Source organism: Oryctolagus cuniculus, chromosome X, assembly GCF_051225735.1.
Source record: "Oryctolagus cuniculus isolate XC-2025 breed Fujian yellow rabbit chromosome X, ASM5122573v1, whole genome shotgun sequence".
In the NCBI taxonomy this organism is placed as follows: domain Eukaryota; kingdom Metazoa; phylum Chordata; class Mammalia; order Lagomorpha; family Leporidae; genus Oryctolagus; species Oryctolagus cuniculus.
In genome coordinates, this window is record NC_142888.1 from 115,268,097 (window position 1) to 115,287,505 (window position 19,409).

General features: G+C 41.5%; 1 protein-coding gene and 1 pseudogene across 1 annotated transcript; both read right to left on the reverse strand.

The window, feature by feature from the left end:
- Nucleotides 1-937: 937 nt before the first annotated feature.
- LOC100356399 (10 kDa heat shock protein, mitochondrial pseudogene) lies at nt 938-1,233 on the reverse strand (annotated as a pseudogene).
- An 8,834-nt stretch (nt 1,234-10,067) lies between these two features.
- On the reverse strand, nt 10,068-10,620 carry LOC100359245 (thioredoxin). Its single transcript, XM_002720541.6, has one exon. It carries the CDS (start codon nt 10,534-10,536, stop codon nt 10,219-10,221), a length of 318 nt encoding a protein of 105 aa, XP_002720587.2. The 5' UTR covers nt 10,537-10,620; the 3' UTR covers nt 10,068-10,218.
- Nucleotides 10,621-19,409: the final 8,789 nt, after the last annotated feature.

Below are 19,409 nucleotides of genomic sequence, written 5' to 3' on the forward strand. Positions count from 1 at the left end.
GAGAGAAAGAAACTCTCACTTGCTCATTCACTCCCCAAATGCCCAGAACAGCCAAGGCTGGGCCAGGCTAAATCCAGGGCCAGGAATTTCAATCTGGGTTGCCTACATACATGGCAGGGATTCAAGTACTTGAGGCATCACCTATTGCCTCCCAAGATGCATAGTAACAGGAAGCTAGAATAGAAAGTAGAGCCTTGGCCGGCGCTGTGGCTCAATAGGCTAATCCACCACCTTGCGGCGCCGGCACACCAGGTTCTAGTCCCAGCTGGGGTGCCGGATTCTGTCCCATTTGCCCCTCTTCCAGGCCAGCTCTCTGCTGTGGCCAGGGAGTGCAGTGGAGGATGGCCCAAGTGCTTGGGCCCTGTACCCCATGGGAGACCAGGAGAAGCACCTGGCTCCTGCCTTCGGATCAGCGTGGTGTGCTGGCCGCAGCGGCCATTGGAGGGTGAACCAACAGCAAAAGGAAGACCTTTCTCTCTGTCTCTCTCTCTCACTGTCCACTCTGCCTGTCAAAAAAAAAAAAAAAAAAAGTATAGCCTAGACTTAAATATAGGTACTCTTAAAACTGAGCAGTACCTTGAATACAGATGCTAGCTGCACTCTTCCATCTTCCCTCCCTTAACTTAAAGTGTCCTGATCCTGCTCTTATGATTGTTAACCAACCACTTACTAAAATTCACTCACTGAATTGAGGGAGTAATGCAGCTGGTCCTACAAAGTTTTATATATATATATGTGTGTGTGTGTGTGTTTGTGTGTGTATATATAATTTGTAAATGTTTACACCAGGACAGTGAAACCAAAGTTTAGAGACAATGGTGGCATTATTTTATGTAGCATTAGTTTATTATAAAAGAGAAGGAAATTATTTACATGAGGAAAGATTTCAGAACTTCAGTGGAATGGGAAGGTTCATGTGATACCGTTTAAACAGATTTCAATCTATGTATTTTCCAAGAATTTTACCATCTCTAAATAGAAAATAATCCTTGTCTTCTAGAACTATTTAATGCCTCTGTATTCTGGAAGAATAACTTTGTCTCCAACTTTCACACTAAATGGTTGAATCTCTGCACCCTTTCCTTTAGAGCCTGATCCAACAGCTACTACCATTGCTTTCAACACTTTTCCTTGAGATTTTTCAGGGAGCATAACGCCTCCTGTGGTTACCATTTCCGTGGCGCTCCTCTCAACCAAGAGTGGAAGAAACTTCCTAAATGCCTGTCCTGCCATGGCCCCAGAGCCAAGGTTTTAATCACTGGATTAGTCCATTTGCCTCTTCCATAGATAAAGTATTTGTGTTCAGTTTTGTCTCGAGGGGTTTCCTTTTGGGAAATTCCAAGTCTGGGACAGAACATAATCTGATCTTCACGTCTGCTATTTCTCCCCATCTCAAGTAATCCTGACACTCAGGGAACACCCTATACGTCTACACTGGGATTTATTCTTTTTCCTGAGTTTTAAACAATTAGCTCATGAGATGGAGGTGGAGTGGTCACCCTATTTGCCAATAGCTTCATTTATCTGCTCCTAAAAACAGATGAACTTGAGTGCTGTCCGGATATTTCCCTACTTCTTTTTTTTTTTTTTTAAACTGTGTAATTTAAAAAATATGTATTTATTTGAAAGGCAGTGTTACAGAGAGGAAGAGACAGAGACATCTTCTATTCTCTGATTCACTCCTCAGATGGCAACAACTGGCTGAAGCCAGGAGCCTGGAACTCCTTCCGGGTTTCCCACGGGGAGGGCAGGGGCTCAGGCACTTGGGCCATCTTCTGCTGTTTCATCAGTCATATTAGCAGGGAGCTGGATTGAAGTGAAGGAGTAGGGACTGGAACCAGGGTCCATATGGGATACCTGCTGTGCCACAATGCCGATTCCACCCTACAACTTCTAAGTGGTGCTATTCTTATTACTTTCTCTCCCATAGTAATGCCATCCTCAGGAAAGAGCTGTCCCAGAAAAATGTTGGTGAAACTGAAGAGTATAACTGGCACTCCTCCCATTAGGATGGGTGACTCTAGACTCAACTCCATCTTCATCTTCAGCAATGGGGGTCCAACTACTTTCTCTGACTCTAGTGATTCCTCACAGTTTTCATTTAGTATTCTGGTGTCACAGCCCCCCTTACTTCAACGCGAGCACGCGCGCACACACACAAACACACACACACACACTTCTGCATCATCCCCAAGGCTGAGCTCAGGAGCGGGATACCCTGGCCCATTTAAGTTCTCCATCATGTCAGGAATTAGAAGGCCACCTTTAATTTCATTGTTACAAGCAGCTATTGAAAAAGGAAAAGAAACCTCAGTCTTTAGGAGAAAATTCTAAGTCACACAGGCAGAACCAATGACCTGAATATTTACTGTGTTTCTTTGGGACATACTTCAGGTTATGTTGTGACTGATGGTATATACTATAATCACAACACACACTGTTCCTTATCATCCCTAAAATATATTTGACATACAAGTCTATAATTTTGACATGTAAACTTTTTCAAATATGACTTCATATTTCAGATAGTCTTAATGACTTAAATTTCTGCTAGGCCCTACATTTCTACATTTTAATTACATTTTAGTGGTGAATAAAAATTAGCTCAATAAACATTCATAGAAAAATGAGTAAGAGAAAGACAGTCAATATGCAATATTTCACATCAATGTAAGTTCGCTCTCTCTCTGCCCATCCATAAATTGGAGTAGTTAAAAAAAGAATTTTAACTTTCAGGGCTCTGTAGTCTAAAATTATAAGTAGTAATTTTAAAGAAATTTAACATACACACACACAAAAGTCTCTCCAAGCTTAGATTTTACGTGAAAAGTTTCAGTCTGTAACTGTATAAATCTAAATTTTAACCCTAGAACATAGGCTGTATATAATTCCTCACTGGGTTTAAGAAACACCACTATAATTAATTTGGTCAGTTGCTATATATTTTCAGTGTTTTTAAAGCTGCAGAATTCCAAATGGTTCAGACATATGGAACCAAAGATGTTCTTATCTTATCTTATCTTATTGAAAGACTCAATTAACAAATATAGTGAGACATACATCAACTTTTAATATTTGGTTCAGCGCATACCAAACTGGTCTTGGCATTAAATTTTATTACAAAAAAATGCCTTTCCAATGAAACTGCTCACATAACAACATTTCTTTAAAAATATCTAAGACCCAGCCAATGATCCACTCATTTCCAGAAATATTTGATGCAGCAAAATTCTAGCTAACACACTCGGCTTGTTCTCTTCTGCCATAGGTTTTTTAACATCCAACTCTAAAAAATGTGTTTTCATTTTCAGTCATCAAGTATTCCCACTTCCTTTATGCATACAAATTGTGCGGTGCCTGTATATCCAATTGTCTGGTTGTATAGTGATTTCCTGGAGGTGTTTTAGGAAGATATAAGCTCTGCTTCCATTAAGATTTGGATTTGATCATGCCTTTAGAACACATAAGCAGGCAACCATAAAATAAAATTGAAATTAGATACTTACAACACAAAACAGGTTAGGCACATTATGAGATTACTTCCCTGGAAGAAAATGTTGAACTACAAGAACCTAGATAACCCGAAGAATTCTTTGGATATTTGGAAACTTAATTTTATGTAATTACTTGTGTCTTAGATATTTATTTATTTATTTGTTTATTTATTTGAAAGGCAGAGTGACAGAGAGAGTGGGAAGGACAGAGAAAAAGAAAGATTTTCTATCTGCTATGATCATTCCCTCAATGCCCACAACAGCCAGAGCTAGGCTAGGCCAAAGCCAAGTGCCAAGAACTTTATCCTGGTCTCTCACCTATGTTGCAGAAATTCAAGTACTTGGGCCATCATCTGTTGCCTTCCCAGGCACATAAGCAGAAAGCTGCATTGGAGGAAGTGTAGCAGGGACTTGATGTGCCGCAATGTCAGCCTCTATTAATTTTGTCTTAAAGAAACCCTAGTGGGGGTGGGTGTTGTGGTGCAGTGGTTTGGACCCACACTTGAAATGCTCACATCTTGTGTAAGAGTGCCTGGTTCAAGTCCCAGCTACTCTACATTTCTGATCCAGCTTCTTGTTAATGTGCCCAAGAGGGGGCAGGTGATGATCCAAAAACTTGGGTTTCTGCTACTCATGTGGGATACCCAGATGGAATTCCTCACTACTGGCTTCAGCCTAGACCAACCCTGATTGTTGTGGGTACATGGAGAGTGAGCCAGTGAATGGAAGATCTCTTTCTTTCTGTCTCTCCCTCTCTCTCTGTCACTCTTTCAAATAAATAAATCAAACTCTATGTAAACAAAAAACCCTATAGTGTTTCTTAGAGATTTTGGTATGAGACTTGACACTTTTGGCATAAAGACTGGGAGCTTTGGGGTAGTCTGTTGGTGCAGTGGTTAAGATACCACTTGGGGAGAGGCCATTGTGGCACAGTGGAATACCATTTGGGATACCCACATCCTATATCAGAGTTCCTGTGATTGAGTCCTGTCTCTGTTCTAATCCAGCTTCCTACTAACGCACCTGGGAGGCAGCAGATGATGGCCCAAGTACTTGGGCTCCTGCCACTCACTTGGGAGACCCTGATGAAGTTCCTGGCTCCTGGCCTCTGCTTGATCTAGCTTGATCTAGCCTAGCTATTGCAGGTATTTTGGGAATGAACTAGTGGATGGAATATCTCTCTCCCTGTTTTTCCCCCTCTCTCTGTCACTCTGCCTTTAAAATAAATAAATGAAAAATTTTTAAGACACCACTTGGGGGCCTGGGATTGTGGCATAGTGGGTAAAGCCACTGCCTGCAGTGCCAGCATCCATATTTGGGCACCAGTTTGAGTTCCAGCTGGTTTGCTTCCAATCTAACCTCCTGCTAATGGCCTGGGAATGACAGTGGAAGATGGCCCAAGTGCTGGAGTCCTTGCACTCATGTGGGAGACCTGGAGGGGGTTCTTGGCTTCTAGCTTCAACCTGGCCCATTGCTGGCAATTACAGCCATCGAGAGAATGAACCAGCAGATGGAAGATCTCTCTCTCTCTCTCTCTCTCTCTCTCTCTCTTTCTGTCTGCCTCTCCCTCTCTATATAGAACTCTGCCTTTTAAATAAATGAATAAATCTTTTAAAAAGACACTATTTGGGGTATCTGTATCACCTATTAGAATGCCTGGGCTTGAGTCCTAGCTCTGCTTCTGATTCCAGTTTCCTGCTAATGCACACCCTGGTAGATAGCAGTGAAATTCAAGTATTTCAGCCCCTGCCATCTACTTGGGGTTCCTGGATAGAATTCTGAGGTCTTGGCTTTGACCTGGTCCAGCCCTGGCTTCTGCTGGCATTTGGAGTGTACACCAGCTGATGGAAGATCTCTTCTCTGTTTTTGTCTGCCCTTCAAATAAAGAAAAAAAAAACAGATTGGGAGCTATGGCTATAAGTAGGATTAAAATAACAAATAGAATAACAGATAGAGTAGTATTGAAGATGATGAACATAATGATTGTGAGAATAGTAACACAATATAGTGATAGGATAATAATAACATTGTGATGGTAACTTACAGAAGAGGAATGTGTACTGCTGTGAGACAACATGGCTTGCCATAAGGCTATAAAGCTATAGTCAGTGGTGTGCTGGAGCTGTCTTGAACTAGTTTGCAATAAGCAATTTTTAAATATTTAATAATTGTTTGGAATGACTGATGTCATGGTAAGAACTTAAAATCAGTGTTTGTACCATGGAAATTGGCAAATTCAGAATAAGGTCTCATTGCCCTCCCAATTACCAGCACAACGTTGTCTGTGTCTGTCTAACGATAATACTTTAATATCTCCACATTAACCACTGTGCTTTATTATCTCATTTGTTCTATTTTTATCTTTCTGAATATTTTCTGACTCAAGCCATCTACCAAAAAGATCACTAAATTGGAAAAGGACTGAGATAACTAGTAGATGATGCTTTTCTTTATTCTGCCTATCCCTCCTCACTTCCAGGACTCTGTATTTAGTTATTGTTATTTTTTTATCTTGCAGGCTATTGGGTGAGGGTAGCTGCATATCACAAAAGTTTCTTCTTCTCTTATCTAAGTTGGAGATGAGTGGTGATCAGAAATGTGTGTGTGTGTGTGTGTGTGTGTGTTCTTGCACACATGTTTTGCAAGGTTGGTGAAGAACAACACTTGGTACATTTCACTATGGAGGGCATTTATTTTTTTCTGTTTCTCCTTTCTTGTCTGCACATCAGATATTTCCATTGCTCTTTTTTATCCTTTCTCTTAAACAATGTTACTCTATAAATATGTACAATTGTTGCCTGCCAGTTAAAATTAGAAATAAAAAAAATTGATTGTTAGGGTCACATAAAATACCTGGGCGAGTGTCACTGGTGCTGAGCTTGTTCTCTTTGTCCATGTGCATTCTATTCTAGTCACCTCATAGTCACTATCCACTCCTGCTGCTATAGCACATAATCTATAATGTTTCTTGATTGAAGAACACATGTGCCAACAAAATATTTTAAAATTTAGGTTTTTAAAAATTAATTAATTTTCAGATTTATTTTGTTTATTTGAGAGGCAGAATTACAGAGAGTTAGAGGGAATGATGGGGGAGGGGGATGACAGAGAGAGAGAGAATCTGCCATCCGCTGGTTTACTCACCAAATGGCCATAAAAGCAAAAGGTAGGCCAGGCCAAAACCAGGAGCCAGGAGCTTCTTCTGGGTCTCCCATGTGGGTGCAGGGGCCCGAGAACTTGGGCCATCTTTTGCTGCTTTCCCAGGCACATTAACAGGGAGCTGGTTTGGAAGTGAAGCAGCTGGTGCTTGAACCAGTGCCCATATGGGGATGCCAGTGTTGCATGTGGCAGCTTAACCTATTACTCCACAACACTGGTCCCAGTAATTTAAAATTTGAATGTTGATATTTTTCTACCAAGAAAATTTCATATGAAATAACTCACCAAACCATAGAGAGTAATTTGTTATAGAATCAATACCAAATGTAATAGAAAGGCTACTTCTCAAAGCCATATCCTTTACAGGCAGGTATTATGGAACAGTGGTGTAAGCTGCCACTTGGGATGCCTACATCCTATAGCAGCAAGCCAGTTCATGTGCTGGCTCCTCAGCTTCCATTCCAGCTCTCTGCATGGGAAAGCAGTGGAATGTGGCCCAGATGCTTGGGCTCCTACACCCTGATGGGAGATCAGAATGCGTTTTCAGTCTCCTGGCTTCAGCCTGGCCCAGCCCTGGCTGTTTGGGCTATTTGGGGAGTGAACTAGCAGATGGAAAATCTCTCTCTTTCTCTTTGTCTTTCTCTCTCTCTTTCTCTTTGTAAAACTTTCAAATACATAAATAAATCTTTAAGAAAAAAAAAGCCATCTCCTTTATTCTGCTGAAACATAGGGAATAATTTGCATCGGTTCATAAATGAAGGAGGTAAACTTTAATTGTGTGAAGAAGCCCTGTTTAATTATAATACATATAGCAGTGTGGTTTTGGAATCAAATTTTTATTATACACGATTGTAGTGGTGGAAAAGACACTTGCATTTAGTTTAATCTCACAACAATTCCGAGAGTAGGTGTTTACTTAATCTCTCATTTTAGAAATGAATAAACTGAATCTCAGAGCTTAAGGAACTTGCTCAGATAGTACATGGTAGAGACTTGATTTGGACTTTGGCAGCCTGCCCTTCAAACTTTGCTTTCTCACTTCCATATTCCCCACCTCCCATTCCAATGGTTCATGACTTTCAAAGGCTTAAACTTTTCCTTTACATTATTTCATTTATTCTCATTCTCTTCATTAGGATATTTCTTCATTCATATTTCATGTATAGGGAAGGTTTGGCAAAAGTTTTTAAATGATTCCTTCTGTGATTATTTGATTACAGGCCGTCTGCTGCTTCCTTCTAGATGCCAGATTTTGAATTCCTTTAAGAACTGACAAGGGGGCCCAGCATTGTGGCTTAGCAGGTTAAGCCTCCACCTGTGATGCCTCTGGTATTCCATATGGACACCCAGTTGCTCCACTTCCAAGCCACTTCCCTGCTAATGTGCCCAAGAAAGTAGCAGGAGATGGCCCACTTGGGAAACTTAGATGAAGCTCCAGACTTAGATGAAGCCTGGCTGTTGCAGTCACTTGGGGAGTGAACCAGTGGATCTAAGATCTGTCTCACTGTATCTCCCTCCATCTCTGTAACCCTTCCTTTTAAATACATAAATTTAAAATAATTGACTAGATGGGCTATGACCAGGAAGTCTCAAGATGCATCTATATATGTGGCTTAAAGGAAGCAGTACTTTTACCTTGCAGTCATGTCTTATCTGCCGAATTTTCCATATTACACACAATGTTGCATTTTACTTGATGTTACTTTGGGAATTTAAAGCATTCTTATCTTCACATTGTTATCAGACATCTTGTTTCTGTTTAGTATCAGTTTCAAAGACAGCTGATCCATGGCTGTCCCTCAAGAAAAATGTTTCATCACTTATTCTTCTGAGAATTCGCATAGCTGCATGTATATTTTTAATTTCTCTGTCCTATACAATGATCCTGTACATTTCAAGAGGTACTGGGTCTTTGTCTCTTAGGTAGCTGATGTTTTTCAGTCATGTTACTTGAGAATATTATTTTCTTTTTCTTCTTAAAAATATTAATTTACTTATTTAAAAGACAGAGCACAGAGTATTATAGAGAGAGGGGGAGATGCACACACACAAACATACAGAAGAAGAGAGAGAGAGAGAGGGAGAGGGAGAGGGAGAGAGGGAAAGAGGGAGAGAGGGACAGAGGGAGAGAGGGAGAGAGGGAGAGAGGGAGAGAGGGAGAGAGGGAGAGAGGGACAGAGACCTTCCATCTGCTGTTTTACTCCCCAAATGGCTACAACAACCAGGGTTGGGCGAGGCTGAAGCCAGGAGCCAGGAACTGCTTCCATCTCTCCATGTGGGCACAGGGCCCAAGCACTTGGGTCTACACTGCTCTCCCAAGCACATTAACAGGGAGCCGAATCAGAAGTAGAGCAACAGAGACTCGAAGTGGTGCTCTGATATGGGATGCTCCTGTGACCCAATGCCAACCCCAAGGTTATTTTCCAGAGCATCTGTCCTGCTGATGTCATGTCTAGTTTATATAAAATTTAAACTTAGATGCTTTCTCCTGTTAATCTGTCTTTTGTTGTGGGTTCCTCAGACAAAAACCTTGGGTGGGTGAAGAAAAGATACTGCTTTTCCTCCTCTACGCATGAGAATTATATTCTCTGGTTTCTATAACTTGCTAATTTATTCACTCACCCACTTACTCATTCATCAGATATTTATGTTTATTATGTGCAAGTCCCTGTGTGCTCCCTGAGCAAAATGCAAGGCATAATGCAAACATCAGACAATCTGCATTAAAAATATGAAGTTAGTGTTGTGATACAGATGGTTAACTTACTGCCTTCGAGACTGACATCCCATATTAGAGTGTCTGGATCCTGGCTGTTCTGCTTCCAATCCAGCTGCCTACTAACTTATCTGTGAAATCAGTAGAAAGTGGACCAAGTACTTGCATCAATGCCACCCACATGGGAGACCTGGATTAGTCTGCTTATCGTAGCCACTTGGGGAGTGAAGCAGTAGATGAAAGATCTCTCTGTTTCTCCCTCTCTCTCTGTCACTTTGCTTTACAAATAAATAAACTTAAAAAAACCTGTATTGTTTTGCAACACATCAATTGAGTCTATATTATGAATCAATTTATATTCTTGGGTTTATCATATTATAATTGTGCAGGAGTCTTTTCCATATTCTATCTGCTTCTTATGTCTTCTATACATGAAAAATAAAGTAATTGGGAGACACAAATAAGATTGTGCCTTAGGCACATTAGAATAGTGCATCACACAAGTAAGCTGCATAGGGCACCTAAGTGACCATATTGTGGGTGTTGACTGTGGATACCCATCTGTGTTTCTACATTCAATGTATACATATAGTGCTAGAAATTTTGCTGATTGATTTTTTTTGCATTCTAATTTTCTGTTTTCTCTTCCTGCTCCCTATCCCACTGTTTGAACAATCACCTCTCTTGATGTTGAAATCTTTTTTTTAAAAGGGTAGAATTGATACTTTATTGTCATTTGTAATCAGATGGCAGGTGGGTATATAGTTTCCATATTTCTACTTTTTGTAAATAAAAAAAAATTACAAATCTTAAACAGCTGGAGGCTGGTTATGTTTTCAGAAAACACAATTAGAGTAGTTCATTAATGGTGGCTTCAAGCTTTTCCTTATTAGCTCCAGAAAATTCACCCACCTTTTGCCCCTTTTTAAAAAACTGGAAGGTCGGCATGCATTTGACTTCACACTCTGCAGCAATATCCTGGCAGTCATCCACGTCTACTTCAATGAACACCACGTTGTTAAATTTTTCAGAGAGGGCATGAAAGAAAGGTTTGATCATTTTGCAGGGCCCACACCACGTGGCTGAGAAGTCCACCACGACGAGCTTATCTCCTGTGCTGTCCAAGACTTCCTGAAAAGCAGACTTGCTTTCGATCTGCTTCACCATTTTGGCTGCTGGTGGGGAGGGGGCTGACGAGCGACCGTAAGAACAGATGGAAGCAGATCCAAAGCGCCGGGCCAAGCCTGTTGATGTTGAAATCTTTACTTACACCTTCATATTAAGAACATCATCTGCTGCTGCAGGTGGCCCCATTCCTAACAAGCTCAGCCTCTTCTTCCTCATTGGAGGAGCCCCATTTTGTTTTGTTGTTCTCTTTCCCATATGTTCAGGAAAAGTGAGAGCTTTCTCGGTCCAACTCAGTCTGTGTGACTTACAATCTCTCCTAGTTGATTGTACTCATTCCATCCATAACTCCCAACTGCACCCAAGGATTGATCTGGGTAGGTACATGATGCTCACACATCTTTGCAAATACTGATTTAAAGTCTTTTCAAAGGCACCTAATGTGGAGCTTTCTCAATAGCACTCTGACCTCAGAATCAGCCCTTAAGGCATTCTGGTCTGGCTGGAAAGCCTGTGGGAGCATTTCAGGCATGGAAAGCCAAGACACTGGTGAAATAAAAAACAATGTCCTACATGAAGGATCTCTGTGAGTGAGACCCCAGTGGAAAGAAGCAGCCATCAAAGAAGGATGTACTTTCCCTGAGGGGAGGAGAGAACTTTCACTTTGCTTATGGCCTTGTCTAAATACTGATGGAGACTATGTACTCAAAAGGCTTCCATAGCCTTGGCAGCTCATGGCAAGAGCCTCGGGTGATCACTGACATCATAAATAAGAGTGTCAATTGCTAAATCAACAAAAGGAGTCACTGTGTACTTACTCCCCAATGCAGGACCTCTGGCCTCAATGAGTTGTACTATGAGAATTAACTGTAAATCTTGTTCTCAAACATTTTGTGTGTGTGTGTGTGTGAAAATCGTTGAAATCCTTACTTATTATAGAGTTGGTCTTCTGTATATAAGTTAATTGAAAATGAATCTTAATGTAGAATGGGACTGGGGATGGGAGAGGGAGGAGGAAGTGGGGTGGGAGTGGGGGTAGGAGGGCAGTTATGAGGAGACTATATTCCTAAATATCACTATATTCCTAAAGTTGTACTCATGAAATTTGTACTCATTAAATAAAAAGGTTTCTAAAAAATGTGGAGCTTTATTACTTATTTGATAGATGAAACAAGTGTGTATGAGGAACACTAAAACATAAACAATTATGAATGCTAAGTGCAAAATAATCTTCACAAACAAAAAATTCTGTAGAAATCTAAAGGAGACAGAGATTCCTAATCTCTTCCTTAAAGGTTCCCTGTGAGAATGTGTCCTTGATGATGGAAATCGTTGTTTCTATCTCTATTGCTACAACCAAATTTTTAGGGCCCAATTTTCTGTAAGCCAAGAATTATCATTATGAAATGAATAGGCTTAGAAATCTTGAGGAGACTTGAAAGCATAAATCACTACTACTTATCAACAAAACCAAAGGATGTCCACAGAAGCACTTGCAGTAATTGTCAAACAAGTGACCTGACAAGTAAACTGTTTTCTGTATGATATAAAGAAATCATGTGTTAGAATTTAATTTTTCATTTAAAAGAAATACACATTTATTACAGAGAATTAGAAAAGTAGATTTTTAAAAAATATTTTTCATATTCTCTATCTTAAGGCAACCACTTACTTTTAGCATTTTGATATCTAATGTTCTAGTTTATTTTATGTATGTTTATTTTTCTTTTGAATTTATTTGGTATAGCAAATGGATAGATTTTTAAAAAGGCTTATTTATTATTTATTTATTTGAAAGGCAGAACGACAGAGATAGGGAGAAACAGAGACAGAGAAAGAGAGAAAGAGAGGGAGATCTTCCATCCACTGGTTCACTTCCCAATTGCCTGCAACAGCCAGGTTTGGACTAGGTCAAAGCCAGGAGTCAGGAACTCCATCTGAATCTCCTGTGTGGGTAGCAAGGAGTCAAGTACTTAAGTCATCATCCATTGCTTGTTCCTGGTGCTTTAGCAGGAAGCTGTATTAGAAACTAAGTAGCTGGGACTCAAACCAGCACTTTGATATGACATGTGGGCATCCCCTCTGACAGTTTAACCTGCTATGCCACAACACCCACCCCATAGATTTTTAATCTGTGCTTAACTGCCCAGCGATGTTTTATAGGAAGTCAGTCTCATTACCTCATCTTTTGAATCTTCTCTGAGCATCTGTTCCTCCCCTAAATATCCAAGGAAGACAGTGTGTTAGAAATGAGAACAAGGCCACCTAATGAGATTTTAAAAGAATGGAGCATGACATCTGGTTACCAGAGCAAATTTCAGCATATGAAACTATCTTGAAGGAAATGAACATTAGAGTTAGGTCCTTTAGAATACAAAGTGCTGAAAACACCAATAACAGTAATTTAGTATTGAACCAATCTAAACAGATTTCTTGTTGTGTACACTAGGCTGGTTGCCTATGCTAAGGAAGTGGCTGTCTCTTGACTTAAAAACACACACTCTCAAATCTGCAGATACTCACAAACACACAAACAAATATATGTAGCCATCCCTTTCTCAAGGGGTGCTTGCTTTCTCAGCAGCAGAAGGGTATGATAAGTGTAGGAAACATTTGTCAGGTAATTAAAACTGCTTGTAGGAGCGACTTCACAGCTAACTGGCCTTTGAAATTTTCTTTTCAAATTGGGAAAAAAACTGTAAGGAAAAACTTAATAAAAATGGGTTCCAAACAGTGTTAAGCATTCAAAACACTTAAAGAGTCAGGAAGTTTCAAAACATAGTGTGAACTTCACTGTTTTTTTTTTTTTTTTTAATCTCAGAGTTTTAGCTCCTTAAAGCAATCATTTGCAAATCGCCATGCCATGTGGGCTGAGTATGTCAGTGGGGTTGCAAAATTCAGATGCTTGAAATGAGTCTACACACTGAACTTAATTAGGAAGCTGAAATGCTGTTCCTCCAGATTTATGTGTGAAAAATCAGAGTATCCACAACCACACACAATGCTCCTGTTCTATTTCCAAGAAATCCACTCTGGATTTTTCTTTTCCCTTTTCCTTATCACTTTATCTAGAAAAGAGTAATTAGTTCTGATAAGTCTTAACGTAAACATTTTGCTTAGACACTTTGGGATTTGTATTCCAAATGAAAACTATTAAAGGCCTGTTTGTGATAGCATCTATGTTAATGGACTTTTACACTCCATCCTTGTGACACATTTAAACAGGCATTTGTCTGATAAAATATATACTGTTTGGTTTCAGAAGATAGTTACTCCAGTAATTGTGAAGTCTGGGAATCTGACTGGATTGTTAAAAGCTAAGGATTTTAGTAATATCCTGAAATATGATACCAGAAAGGCACACAGGAGAAATTCTTCTCTATGGATATAGGATCAATGTTATCTTTTTTAAAAAATATATTTATTTATTTATTTGAAAGGCAGAATTACAGAGAGGCAGTGGCAGAGAGAGAGAGAGAGGTCTTCCATCCACTGGTTCACTCGCCAAATAACCACAACGGCTGGAGTTGGGCTGATCCGAAGCCAGGAGCTGGGAGCGTCTTACAGGTCTCCCATGCAGATGCAGGGGCACAAGTACTTGGGCCATCTTCTGTTGCTCTTTCCAGACCAAAGCAGAGAGCTGGATTGGAAGTGAAGCAGCTGGAACCCAAACTGGCACACATGTGGGATACTGGCACTGCAGGCAGCGATTTTACCTACTATGCCACAATGACAGCCCCCAATTTTATTTCTTAAGACTATTGGGTAATTTAAAAGTTAACAGAGCTGGGATTCTCTGTGTAAGAAAAGAGTTCTTAATATAGGAAAAGGCAGTCATGTTCTCTTTCACTCATCTGAAGAGAAAGAGGGGAAACAATTGTGTGGTCACTTTTTTTTTTTTTTAAAGATAAGATTTGGCCGGCGCAGCGGCTCACTAGGCTAATCCTCCACCTGCGGCGCCGACACCCCAGGTTCTAGTCCCAGCTGGGGTGCCGGATTCTGTCCCGGTTGCTCCTCTTCCAGTCCAGCTCTCTGCTGCGGCCCGGGAAGGCAGCGGAGGATGGCCCAAGTGCTTGGGCCCTGCACCTGCATGGGAGACCAGGATGAAGCACCTGGTTCCTGGCTTTGGATTGGCACAGCGCACTGGCCACAGCGACCATTTTGGGGGGTGAACCAATGGAAGGAAGACCTTTCTCTCTGTCTCTCTGTCTCACTGTCTAACTCTGCCTGTCAAAAAAAAAAAAAAAAGATTTATCTTATTTATTTGAAAGGCAGAGTGCTAGAGAGAAGGAGAGACAGAGACAGATTTTCCATTCATTCCTCAAACAGCATCAACAGTGACATCTGGGCCAGGCCAAAGGCAGAGCCAGGAACTCCCTCCTAGTCTCTCACATGGGTGCAGGGGCTCAAGCACTTGGGTCATGTTCTGCTGCTTTCCCAGGCACATTAGCAGGGAGCAGCTTTAATGGGGTATGGCTATTGCAAGCAGCTGCTTAACCCAGTGCACCACAAAGCTGGATCCATATGTGGTCACTTTAACAGTTTTTTTTTTTTTTAAACTGAAAGAAAGTTTATTTTACACAGCTGAATTGCACACACAGTGAAGCTATAAAAATTCCAAATAATTATCTCTAGAGAAAATCCTCCAAGGTTTTACATATTAATTACTCGAGAAAGTTTCTGAACTCTGTTTAGTAGCAGATCTCCCTTCTTGATCATTTCTTGGTATTGCCAGTTCTTGCTATCAGGTCTGTTGGTTTCTACTATTTCATTCACTTTATCTATTTTGCAGTGTAGTCTCCCAGCAGCGATAAATCTGGAGAGTTCCCTTGTCCCCTATGCGACACAGGTATTTGGCCTTGGCCATCATCGCATCGCGAATCTCGCTCTCCCCCAGGTTCTTCTCGGCATCCTCGAGCTCCTCATCCGGACGTCTCAACTCTTCTTCGTTGGCCTTCTTCATTTTACTCAGGAGGTCCACGTCCATCTGCCAGTCCAGGGATTTGCACAAGGCTTCGTAGTACGGAGCCATGTTGTTGTCGCGGACCGCCGCCATCAGCTTGTCGCACACCACCACGTCCCTGTGGTGCTCAGGCAGGCTGAGCAGGAAGCGCAGCCAAGAGCTTCTTCTGGGTCTCCTACATGGCTGCAGGGGCCCAAGGACCTGGGCCATCTTTTGCTGCTTTCCTAGGCCATAGTTAAGAGCTGTATTGGAAGTTGAGTGTATGGTCTCCAATCGGTGCCCATATGGACACCGATTAGCCCACTGTGCCACAGCGCCGGCTCCCATATGTTGTCACTGTCAATAAGAACATTCATGCTTGGAACTTTGTGTAAATGTGATCTTCTCCCCCACTTACCTGTTACATCTTTGCATGTAGTTCAGCACAGGATATAACTCAGCACTCCTCCTGTGTCTTTAAATCTGTGTCCTGGTTTTTACCTTTATCAACACATTGCCAAATAATAGCCAAATGTCTGACTGTGTCTACAGACTTGCAAAATTAAAGATCTTTTCTAAAACTCTGTGGAATGCAGGGAATCAGTTTGCGATAAAGGAAAAAAAAATGAATGATGTTAAAACAGTCAAACCCAAAGAATGACTTAATTGAAGGAAAAGTGCTGTGGCTGTATTTTGAATCAAATAATTTTATGATGCAAACCTTAGTCTCAGGCCTGTTTTATCAGCCAGTTGACCCTCCAAAACCTACTCATTGCTCAGTCACCTTCAAGTACAGCTAGACCTGGATTAGACTATAGTACTCTAAACTATCTGGGTGATTTGAAACAAGTCATTGAATTTCTTTCAGCCTTTCTTTTCTTATGTGTAAAACACATGGTAGCATGTCCCTCATGATGTTGTTTTTAAAATTACATGCAATAACATTTAAAGAGTAGATAGTATAGTGCCAGAAATGTAGTGTGTGTAACACAAATGTATCTCATTTAAACTAGCTCTTTGAGCCAACACTTTTTTTAAAAAAAATTATTTATTTATTTATTTGAAAGGCAGAGTTACTGAGAGGCAGAGAGAGAGAAGGGTCTTCCATCCGATGGTTCACTCCCCCCAATTGGCCGCAACGGCCGGAGCTGCGCTGATCTGAAGCCAGGAGCCAGGATCTTCTTCCAGGTCTCCCACGTGCGTACAGGGGCCCAAGGAGTTGGGCCATCTTCTACTGACTTCCCAGGTCATAGCAGAGAGCTGGATCGGAAGTGGAGCATCCAGGACTAGAACCGGCACCCATATGGGATGCTGGTGCTTCAAGGCCAGGGCATTAACCCGCTGTGCCACAGCACCGGCCCCTATAGGTTTTCTCATAGGCAGAGCAATTTAATCCCATCTCCATTTTAATTTCCTTGTTGTTATAGAGGGACTATTTTCTTGACGTAATTTTAGTACCATTGCAGGTTCCCTGTTCTTCAGCCCCATTATAGCAGATCAGAGTGGTCTTTCCTCTGCTAGGGCCTGAATCATTACACTAGTCTGGGGGTAAGAGTTAAATTATAGTCTTTCTCACAAATGAAGTTTTTTGTTAAATTTTAGTCCCAGGGGGCAATGTTGGTGCCCGGTAACAGTAACTGAGCACAAAAATAGATGTTTTGAGGGGTCCTCATATCCTAGGCAGATAGTAAAAGGGATTGAGGCTCTGTTAAAATTGTGTGGGACTAGAGTATGTCAAGGCCTTCTTGTTCTGTTGCGCCATTCAAGCCTACTTTGAGTGGGGAAGATACCCCTGTGAAACAGGTAGCTTTCCTTTGTTAATGGTGGGTTGCCGGTGGCAAATCCAGCAATTTGCAAGATTCCACCCTTTCTGTATGTCCTGTGTGATGTTGCAAAAGAAGTTAGTCTGTCATGATGCCATAGGAAACCATAAAGCACCGATGACTATATAGCTACTGAAAGCACTCCAAAGTAAGCCAGTCTTTTGAATTGTAATATTTCTTCTGGGGGTAGGAGTGAGGCCAAACCACTTGGTTATGGGTGTTCCAGGCAGGCACAGCTGAGTGTAAGCATGAAAGCTACTAACAAAGCTGTAAGAGAAGTTATTCCCAGTAGAGGAGCACAACTGGGGAGGATTCAAATTGATTTCTGCTCATAGTGCTGCTGAAGTAGACTGGTTCACAGAAGCAGAACTTATCTGGTGCCTTCTTTGATTCTGTTGCTCTAGTGTCAGGGCTGTCTTTGCCTCTCTATGGTGAATTTAGGATGTAACATCCTCCAGTTTTACAGAGGAATATGTGATTGGTAATACCAGATGGGGACCTACCCAAATGGAAGTTTTAAAAAAATTTACTTATTTATTTATTTGAAAGGCAGAAGGGCAGAAAGGGAGGGAGAGCGGGAGGGGGAAGAGAGAGAGAGAGAGAGAGAGAGAGAGAGAGAGAGAGAGAGAGAGACATCTTACATCTGCTGGTTCACTTCCCAAATAGCTGCAATAGCAGGGCTCAGCCAGGAGTGGCCGGGACCCAATTACTTACACCATCCTCCACTGTGTTCCCAGGTGCCCTAGGAGGGGATCTGGATCAGAAGCTGAGCAGCCAGGATTTTGACACTGTGATGTGGGATTCCAGCATGGCAAGTGTCGGCTTAACCAACGTGCCACAATGTTAGACCCCTCAGTGGGATTTGACTGATCCTCTGGTGACACACTTTACTCATTTTAATGTTAACTCAATCTCCAGATACATATGGGTGTAATTTGTCTTCAGTAGGTGAGGGAGGACACAGATTTCCATAGCTATTCAGTGTGTCTGCCATCTACTTTAGAGTAATTGTGTATTCCATGGACATGGAGATCTCTAGCTCTGGATGGACAGGAGTCTGGATCTTTAGGGAATAGCTGCTTGTAGGTGATTTTGAAGTGGTTAACCTTCAGGTTGCCTTTTGGAGTGGGCCTCATTCTCACGAGGGCTGTTGGCAGGAATTTCAGCCAATTTTCTTGTGTCTCTTGGCACAGTCCATTCCAAGTTTTCTGCAGAGTCTGACTGGCACGCTCAGCATTCCCGGAAACTGAGGTCTCCAAGTAGTATGTGGCCTCTGCTTAATCTGGAAATGCTTGACCACGTCAGATGTCAGTTTTGATATAAAGACAGGAGCTCTGTCACTCTGAGTAGATCAAGACAACTCAAAATACGGAGTTATTTCTTTTAACAACAACAACTTGGTTATGTCACTTTTTCTTTCTAACGAACAAGGAAAACTATGCTGTGGCGTAGCAGGTTAAGCTACTGCCTGCAATGCCAGCACCCCATTTGGGTGCCAGTTGCAGTCCGAGCTGCTGTGCATCCGATCCAGCTCCTTGCTAATGTGCCTTGGAAAGCAGTGGAAGATGGCCCAAGTAACTTGCTTGGGCCCCTTGCACCCATATGGGAGACTTGGATGAAGCTCTTGGCTCCTGGCTTCAGTCTGGTTCAGCCTTGGCCATTGCAGGCATCTGGGGAGTGAACCAGCACATAGAAGCTTATTCTCTGTCTCTCTCTATCCTCTCTCTGTAACTCTGCCTTTCAAATAAAAATAAAAGCGTCAGTACATCCTGTAAATATACATGTACAGTAAGAGATATCTTTATCCTCCAGGGGCTGTGTGCATGACAATAAAATCAATTTGCCAATATTCCCTTGGTTCATAGTTTCCTGGATTTCAGTTGTCATGGCCAGAGGAGGTATAGGACATTTGATTTGTATGTTGCTCCTCTGGCAATAAACATACCTTTGAGTTGGGTAATGTGGTATAGTAGTTAAGTCACTGCTTAGGATACCACATTCCATATTGGAGTATGTACTTTGAGTCCTGGCTACTTTGCTTATGATCCAGCTTCCTGCTAATGTAGACCCTGGGAGACAGCAGATGATGGCTCAAATAGTTAGTATCTTGCCACCTGTTGGGAGTTATTCAAATTGAATTCTAGGACCCT